The sequence below is a fragment of the Phalacrocorax aristotelis genome, chromosome 1 (assembly GCF_949628215.1).
Source record: "Phalacrocorax aristotelis chromosome 1, bGulAri2.1, whole genome shotgun sequence".
Lineage (NCBI taxonomy): Eukaryota > Metazoa > Chordata > Aves > Suliformes > Phalacrocoracidae > Phalacrocorax > Phalacrocorax aristotelis.
In genome coordinates, this window is record NC_134276.1 from 45,608,787 (window position 1) to 45,618,235 (window position 9,449).

The window sequence follows — 9,449 nt, forward strand, 5'->3', positions numbered from 1 at the left end:
TAGTAATGCAAAATATTTTTATATCATCCCAGGACATTTTTGTTTATACTGCTGAGTGCTATTTTATTTGTTCCAGCTTTGCCACAGATGCACAAACACTGTGAAAGGAGAAAGAATGTCTACTCTATATGATGGCTTTCAAAAGAATCAGAAAAGCAAGTAAAATCCATTTCTTAAGCAAACGTTCCATTAAAAAAAAAAATCACTGTATGTTTATAGAAAAGATTTTTTTAACAAAGGTTTAATTTAAAAAAGTTAATAACTGGGTATTCCAGAAGGTTTGAGTCATCCACAGTAATAATTAGGGGTTTTGTTCAATACAAAATGCTTTATTTAACCTTCATGCCTCCATTCAGATAATTATACAAATGCATACATTTAAAGGTTTAAACTCTATTTCAATTCACAGCTCAATTCATAGGAAAGTTGAATACAGAAAAGCAATGCACCAACAAAATATGTCTGAGACACCATTAAAAACGATAACACTTGTTCATTTAAATCTTTGAGAATAGACTGGAATAATCATCCTCTGACAGGATTTCATTAGGGGACTCCCTTTACATTATCATAGGGCAAAAATCACCATTTTACAGTAAGAGGAAAAAAAGCTCTGAGTATATTTACAATACATACACTATACATAAATACAAGAACAACACTTACATAATATTAATAAACTTATAACATAGGTGTTGCCTAAACACTACATAGTATATAAATGCAGAGGAAACTATTGGGAAATTAGATCTTCAGATGATTACTTTTATTTTTGAAGAAAAGTAATTTTTGCATTTAAAAGCTTTTGAGAAGAAGGCAAAAGAAAGACTTAAGAAACTAATATGTTTGCTTGCTAGTACTGGTATTTTTATTCCTTCTAAGCGAAGGACCTCTATTGACAGTATTATCTCTATGGGGTTACCGATAGCGACCCTCCCTTTTGCATCTTATCTAGGAAAAAGATTGAGGTGCCATACCTAACTAATTCCACGGCTGTGACGCTTCAGTCCCAAATTAATCACTTTGTAAAGTAAGGGATGTTTTTGTATTTTTACACAGGAGGATCAAATGAACACTCATTGGTACGTACAGCGGTAACGACCCGATTAGAAGGAACAATGTGGGGCCAAATGCAACCCCATCCTTAGCATTTCATTCAAGTAACGCCATAGGGGAATTTGCTTCATCCATAAGTGACCTGGCCAAGAACGCTATTCTTCATGATTGTTTCTTCCTAAACACAGCTGAAAGAACTTTCCAATTTAATGGTATTTTTGACCCCACATGTTGACAGCAGTGTCCAAGTCTCTCTTTCACTTGCAGTGTATGAATGTGCGTGTCTGTGTGTGGGTTGAAGGTCCGAAGGCTGATGGTGCATGAAACTGAAGTAATTCATTACTATCTCTGTGAACGTTTTATTGCAAGTGCAAATGGGAGATATAACCTTTTAGGGACAGACAGCAGGTCAAGAGGACATACTGTGTAGGTGTTCAGCGGAGAACTTACATTACCAAGGAAGCGATGTATAGGACGATAAGGAAAGAAATAAACCATGGTGTTTTTTTTTAAATGAAAAATAAAATGCAAACGTAGAAGTGAAAAATAGTTTGAAACCAGAAATGACAACATGAACTCTGAATTGTGAGAAAGATTAGTTCAGCCGTGAAGATTATGGCTCAAACTGTCTTTCCAAAGAAGCATTTTACATCTAGAAAGGCAGCACCTGGACCTACTTCTGTGTTTCATGGTTCATGCTTATGATGGTACATCAAAGCCATCACCTGTGGTTCCCTACCAGACACCGAACTATTGTTTTTTAAATGCAGAGGTCACAGCACGGAGCAAGGTTTGGCAAGCCAATGTGTGAACCACCGTTCACCTCTTCATTTATAACTGAGGGCATCTTGGCTCACTGAAACTTTTGAGGTTGAGCTGGGGAAGATGTTGCAGGTCACACATAATTTTTTCAATTCTTACTTTAGTAATAGCTAAAAATCCACATTCGCAGTTTTGCTTGTCTGGAGGACTGAACAACTGCGTACTGAATAATCTAAAACTTAATAAAAGGGCAACTCAGTTTATTTCATAATTTAAAGTCAGTAAGCACAAGCTGTCACAAGCACATGCTGGCAAATCAGTAGAACTGAGGAAAAACCAATGCTGTATTTGTTTTTCAGAAAGAAGGAAAAAAAAAGCCAGGTTCATTTTGGGATGGTGAAGACAAGGTGCCCTTTCCTACGCAGGAACTAACACACATAGGGCTGTAGTCGGCCAAACCTCCCAACGCTGCAAGGCACTAAGGGTGCCTCCCTGTAGTGCTGCTGCTCCAGAACAAAGAACCAAGCCCTCCTCTCCAACAAGGGCTCAGGCATGAGGTAAGAAACTAGCGTTTCCTTTGTCCTTCTGATGACACATTCCCTGGTGCCTTCCTAAAATCCCCAGCATCAATTGAGTTCTTTTATGTGCTTAATATCTGGAGATTAAGCTGAGGACGACAGAATGAGTGTATGCATGTTCTGATGGGCTTATTTCCAGCAGTGGCTAACATTTAAAAATAAGCTGTTCCTAAACCCTCAGTCTGGTCACACAATTAACAGACGTGCATAAACACCTGGTTTTTACAGGCGAGTCCATGTGCTTTTTTCTTTTTTGCACCTGCACTTTCTTCAGTATATGAGCATCTTTGTGCACACCCAATCCTGCCTCAGTGAATAAAACCCGAAGACCCATCCCCCCACTCCAGAAGCAACCACCGATGGCAGCAAAAGTCTAGGCAAAATCTGGAAATTTTCAAATATAAATTTCTGCCTGGATGAATGACAGGTACAAATTTAGAGGATGGAAAGCAATCTTCCTTGGCAAAGGTATTAGGACAATCAGTTACACTTTGATCTCCAATGAATTCATTTTTAGAAACAGAAGAAGCAAGAGGGATGGCATTACACTGCTATTTTAAGAATCCATTAGCAGCAGTTTGTTTTTACAGAAACCTACCAGATTTAAAAAAAAGAGAAAAAAAAAAAGAGTGGAAGAGTCACAGCTGGCCATTTTCTTGTAAGATCAATTATTCTATTGATGCAAATGTTTAGGCCACTCAATATAAACCTCTATGTACTCCATTTTAGGAATATCAACTTCTTGTTTGCTATTCAAATAGTCTCTAGACTGACAGTCCCCATTTTTTCACTCATTTGTCCCGCAAAGAAAGAAAAGTGATATATTTTGTCCACTCCTGAAGTCAACCAGTTCTAAGATGATATTAAATACTACGAGCATTACATGACGAATAGAAAGGAGACATAAGGTGAACTCTGTGTTTCCAGAGTTTGATGCAGAGGATTTTGCAAGAGAATCCCTGTTCTACCATATACCCTAAAAAAGCTTCATTGGGCTTATTGCTGGTTTTTGGATTATTTCATTAGAGAATACCCTGGATACACGGGCACATCAGACATAAATTAGGAAGGAATCCCCTAAAACACTGCTTGACAATGAGCTCCACTCACACCTACTGAGAATCGATATGGATATGAGTCATTTGTACGCGAAGCATCATCTTCTTCTTACAAGTATATGACAGACATTATCTGAGAAAATAACTAAAACCTCTAACACAATTATCTCAACATGTGAATATACAAATGGCACTTTGTGTTTGTTTCTGTGCTGCATTATTGTTCTCCTAGTAAAATTTCATTTTCACCTTACTGTTAACAGAATCCCATAAGTTATTGCTGTGTAAAAGTATAGGAACATCCCATCAGTTCTAATTACAGGCACTTTCAGTTTCTGTGTCATCTTTTAAAATAGCTTTTACGCTCTCTTGCTGAAGTGTATGTGCATTTTAAATGTCACAACTGTCCTGCTACAATTGATTTTGCTGACATGCTAATGCACCTGCAAGACTAAACTTCCCTGGAATCGGCAAGGAGCAGCTGCAACCTTTGTTCGTGATGTGTTGTAGTCAGGGAAACACAAGAAGAAATAAAGCCAAATGAGAGTTTGCCATTACTGTATCTGCAGTTCACTGTGAAATGCCAGAAGGGAAAAAGAAAAAAGACAAAAAACCCAAAACCTTCCATATGGTTTTCATTTTGATTAAGTGTTTTTTTTTTTTCCTTTATTCAACGACATTCTGAGTGTTGACTTATTTGACACTGAAGGACTCGATATGACTTCTCTATACCGCACACGATCTGCGAACAACGAAGTGGACACTCCATTTTGCAGAGAAAACACGCTCTGACAAAACGGAACCATTTACCTCTTCCACTTTGTGTTCAAGCTTTGCAAGGCATTGTCTCACCATTTTTCCTGATGATTTTTAAAAATGTACTTCACTTAACCTATTTACACGCCATGTAAAATTGTGAGTTTGGAAATACTTTTCCACTATCATGTATATTACAGAACATTTAAACTGTTACAAGTACAGCAAAATACTGTCAATGTATTTTGATTTCTAAAGATGCAGTATCCTTATAGTTCCATTTTTGTACTAAAACCTGATTTACTGTGGAAATTGATCAGAATTTAAGCATTTTTAAGGTACCAATGGGCTTTACTTCATGAGCACACATTACACAGCAACTGTTACGCTATAGCAGAACTGCGAAAATACAACAATCTTTAAATTTCTTTGTGCGCTTCTCCAGTTATAAATCACAGGCAAAGGCATAACACAGTAACATGAGCTGGTTTCTTAAGAAGGTAGTACTTTCTTTTACAGTGTTTATTTCCAATTCTTCCTTTTCTGATTTTTTTTTAAAATAAACTTGTTTATTACCTGCACATGGGTGGAGGCACGTGGAAGTACTGGGGTTTATACACATGGGTATATGGATGAACATGCGGGAGCAGGGCTGATTCACTGAACGATCTTTAGACTTGTCCGCTGTGGAAGATGCAGTTTCACACACTGACCTCTCCAAACCAAAGTTCAAACTAAAAAATAAGCGGGATATTAATGGTGAAATTTACTCTGATTTTGAGGTTCCCACCTTCAATAAAGGAGAAAGAGATTTTTTCCATTAAACAGCATTTATTATCAGAAGATAAATTTATAAATGGCAACTAGAATACATTTTCAATGTGGCTAATGGAAAACGAGACTTATGATCACTGTTATTCCCATTATTAAAGGGGAGAAAGGCTGTCCAGCTATTTGTCCATGCTCTGCACCGTGAGTTTACCCCAAACATCAACACCACTGATGTAATTTTTAACAGTTAATTTTGTTATACATTACTCCAGCACATAATCATATATACAGGTCAGTCTAAATCTATTTAATTAATTGTGTAAGCGTGATAGAGAATAAGGAATACTGCATCTTCATCCCCAAGTATAAACTGCTGTTGCAATGAGCCAATTTTACAGTGCTGAATAAAACAGGTGCTCAAAAAATAATGACAGTTTAAAATTTAAAAAGTTCTGTATCAAAGCTTCTTGCTCGTTACGCTTTCCTATAATGCTGGCTACTGAGTTCCTGACAAATCCATTGGATCCTTTTGGAAACGTTTAAAATCTGACACTTTGTGGCATAGTTTCCTTTGCAAGTCGTAATGGGCACGGTGGATATTATCCACCCTTTACTCACACTTAGAAGCATACATTTCTGTCTTCCCGAAAGAATGGGACACGCTATATTTGTCCCTCCCAACTGCTCAGTTAAGACGGACCTACTGTTTTGTGTCAAGACAAGATCTGGTATTTCTGCATGCTACATATGATGTAAGCCTTCATCACAGCTACAAAATGTCATGAACCTGCAGTGGGATGCCAGGATTTTTGAGGAAACTACCTTGGAGCAATCGCCCTTGGTCTTTGCACAAGCACAGTTTGGTGGGTCTGAACCACAGCCACTGATGGAAGGACACCCTGAGAATCTGGGGAACACCAGCTCCACATCCAAACACGCTCCTCCCACAGAGTAACATCTTTTAAAATACTTCTGAAGGGGAAAACAAACCCGAAAACAACCTCACAGAGTATCTGGGGCCGATGCCTGTAGGCGCTGGTATGAATGAGAAACTTGCCAAGAACCACACTTGAAACCCAGTGCTGGACTACTGCTGGTAGTCTAAGTTGTCTAGAGGTAACATCAGCACGAAAAGCCCTTACATGTGTGCTGGAAAGGTTGAGGATATACTTCCTGATTGTGAAGTAAGAAAACTGAGCGTACACTCCTTTACCTTTTGGCTTCATTCTGTTACCATTGACACGCTCTGTGCCTGTGTCACTTGCCATGAGTGCTGCTTTATGCCTGTATCACTTCGAGGTTCCTTGAATAAAACCAGACCCTCTTTCTGTTGCAGTGTTTCCTATGTATGAAGTAATGGGCAACCAGCTCAAAGACAAGGGATTCACAAAGACCAACCTTGGTCGTGGGAGAGGAGCCTCCCCAGGGTCTGTGATACATATGCTCCTCCTCGGGGCAGCACTGAGAGCTGAATGCTGAAATTTAAGGCCTCTCAATTTTTCTTGGAATTTTTCTCTCTTCATTGACTACGGAAGAAGCCTAAAGAGGACACTGGTCTCTCCCAGTTACACCCTGCCTTTGTGAATAGCATCAGAGATGATCTCTCACTGCTCCTCTCACATGCTAACAGAATGGCCTCAGGAGCTTCTGGTCAAATAAATTTCATTTCCTATGGGAGAAAAAAAGTCAGAGCCTGAAAGGAATTCTGTATGCCATCGGTTCTTCAACTGAATTACTGCTATTCAAGTAATTAGTCAGTAAAACGTTCTTGGGCGGGAAAATAATTTTATCAGTTGACTTCTACCTGACCTGACTTTTTTCCCTAAATGCTGAGACTGACAGATTCATTTAAGGGGATGATACTGAAGTACAGAAAAGACAGACCTCAGACGTAATCCATGAACCATCTCACACACAACACTGACAACCAGTTTTTTAAACCAACAGCAGTAAACGCTGCTGGTAAAGACCCAGTTCTGCTGCCCTGCAATGCCTCATGGCCTACCTAGAAGCCCGGATCCATCGCAGCCTTTTCATGCTTTGCACAGACATGTAGCGCCTTTGCTTCATTCCTGATTTGGAGATGGATATAAAACATTGTTGAATTTTGTGAGAGTTGATTAACAACACAGTCAACGGGAATTGAGAGGCGTTTTTCCCACAATGGCCGCGAATAATTTGTCTTGGGTTTCTCTGCTGACCACTCGGCAGAAGAGAGCCTGAGCTTTAACAGTACTGAAGTTCTCCTTTCAGAGAGCTGATAAACTATCCGGTACCAGGAAATATTAAGAACATATTTAAAGACAATGAAACTTTCAGCCCTGTGAATGCTATTATAAAGTATTATCCCAGTCATATTAATCCTCAATTAACTGTAATTGCTTTCAGTATTTGTATGGGTGCTCTGTGCTGGTTTTCCTTTAAGATTACTTCGATTCCAGAATTCCCCCAACATTATTATGGTTACTTCAGGAATCAGAAGTTAATTCAGACTGGTCAAACATTTAAAAATGAACAAGTGGCATCACAAGTTTAATCTGTGCAATTCCTGGAACCAAATATTCATAATTAAATGCATTGCAAAAGACCTTTATGTATACATCTTTTATCTCTAAGCTATAAAAATCTCAACACTTAAAATATCTTGCCAAGCCTCATCTTTGTCAAATTTAGCTGGGTAGGCAGATCCTCGTGAGGAAATAAGATAGAAAAACACTAATCCATTTGCATGAACAACCGGTGGCTAAGAGTTTCTCTCTTTCCTACATAATTCAATTAATACAAACTGATTCACAATTACAGGGCTGTATGGGGATGATCAAGAATTTCCTTTTATTTAACCTGAAAAGGCTTGGATTGAAAATCCCAGCAGGGGTAGCCACTGGTACCTATATAAAGGACCCTTTATATCATACTAGGCAGCTGGCAAAATCTTGTTATTCCCTGACTCCCAGGGAGATACCTAATGTCTTGCAGAGCACCACTGCAGAACCATTTCTCCTTCCCACTTACAGTTCATCCACCGACTCCTCAACAATCAGCTCTTTCCTTTATCTATCTTGCTTTCCAGACACAAGTATTATGCTGAAGGAAATGAAAGTACTTAATTGTGGTACCTAGCAGGTCAGTGAAACCATCAGAAAGATTAACTTAAATGATCTTACATGCTATTTCTGCAAACCCCCCCTTCTGTTGGTGTGGAGTAAATTATTGTCTCGAGAGCCATTTTACTCATTATTGCTTTTTATCTCTAAGAGATGCAGCCCTTCCTTCTCTGTTTTGTTTGTTGGTACATCCTCTTCCATTTCATGAATGGCTACACCACTAATCTTGGTACCAGCGAGTGTAAGATCTGACTATTTCCTTGTATTCAAACACTGGGGAAGAGGATACCTGCATGAAAGAAAACTGCACTTTGAGAATGGGGTAGTAGTTTTTAGACGGGCTTTTTCTATACAAATCAGAAAACTGTTCTAAATAAGTCCATGGTAAAATACAGATACTTAATATTGTACTTTCAGCAGAGATGCTGCTGCTGCCCCTTGTTTATTTTACAGACTTCAACAGCAACAACAACAAAACAAAAGAAAGGAAAAAAAAAAGGATAAAAGAAGGTTAAATGGCTGGCGTCCCCTAGGGCATAATGACAAATTGTGGTACAATATTAAAATGCCACCATCGTTATTGCAAAAGTCTGCTCAAGCGACCCTTCAGCTCCGACAGCGGGACGTTCCCAGCAGAATCTTCTTGCCTACTCACACACAGCTTGTCTGTAGCACAGCCCGGGTGTAATGCTGACACCGGCCAGATGGTATTCAAAACAAGGGGAAAAGATGGGATAATAAAGGTCTAGCGGTCTTGCTTTCATCATCATCGGTTTGTTGTATCTAATCCTCCAATCAGCAGTGACTTTTCAGGAACAGAATGTCCGACAGCTGAGAAAACATACAAGCTATAAACATTTTTTGTCAAAGGACGCAGCATGTAAAATAATGCCCATTCCTGTAGCATTTTGGCTGCTATTTCCCAGGTGATTGTGATGACACTTTCAGGGGGTAGCCATGCTGAGGGGCAGACGGGGTTAACATCAGATGGCAAGGAGAAGAGTGGCACTTCTTTTCCTGCTTTTTTTTTTTTTTAATTTCTGTTATTATTTTTTGTTACGGACGTCAGGGAAAGCCCTGTCTGTTAACACTGTAGAAGGGGATTCAGCCCTGCTGAATTCACTCCGGGTAGTTAAGAGACCCAGCTCTTAAACTCGGCTGGAACAGGTAGCGTTTCTCAAACCAGCATGTGCCTGCGGCGGTGGAGCGCCAAGTGATCTGAGCGGGAAAAGCTGCGGTCACAGTCTGCACACTTGAATGGCTTCACTCCCGTGTGCTTGCGGTAATGCCTCGTCAGTTCGTCCGAGCGAGCAAACTTCCAGGTGCAGCCTTCCCAGGTACATTTGTAGGGTTTTTCTCCTGGG

General features: G+C 39.4%; 1 protein-coding gene across 12 annotated transcripts in view; it reads right to left on the reverse strand.

Moving 5' to 3' along the window:
• Window positions 1-308: 308 nt before the first annotated feature.
• KLF12 (KLF transcription factor 12) overlaps window positions 309-9,449 on the reverse strand; it is a 251,879-nt gene continuing 242,738 nt past the window's right edge. For all 12 annotated transcript variants that reach the window (XM_075088509.1, XM_075088473.1, XM_075088425.1 and 9 more), the window contains one exon: window positions 309-9,444. In XM_075088509.1, coding sequence (XP_074944610.1) covers window positions 9,263-9,444 — 182 coding nt within the window. In that variant the 3' untranslated portion in view covers window positions 309-9,262. The remainder of the gene's footprint in view (window positions 9,445-9,449) is intronic.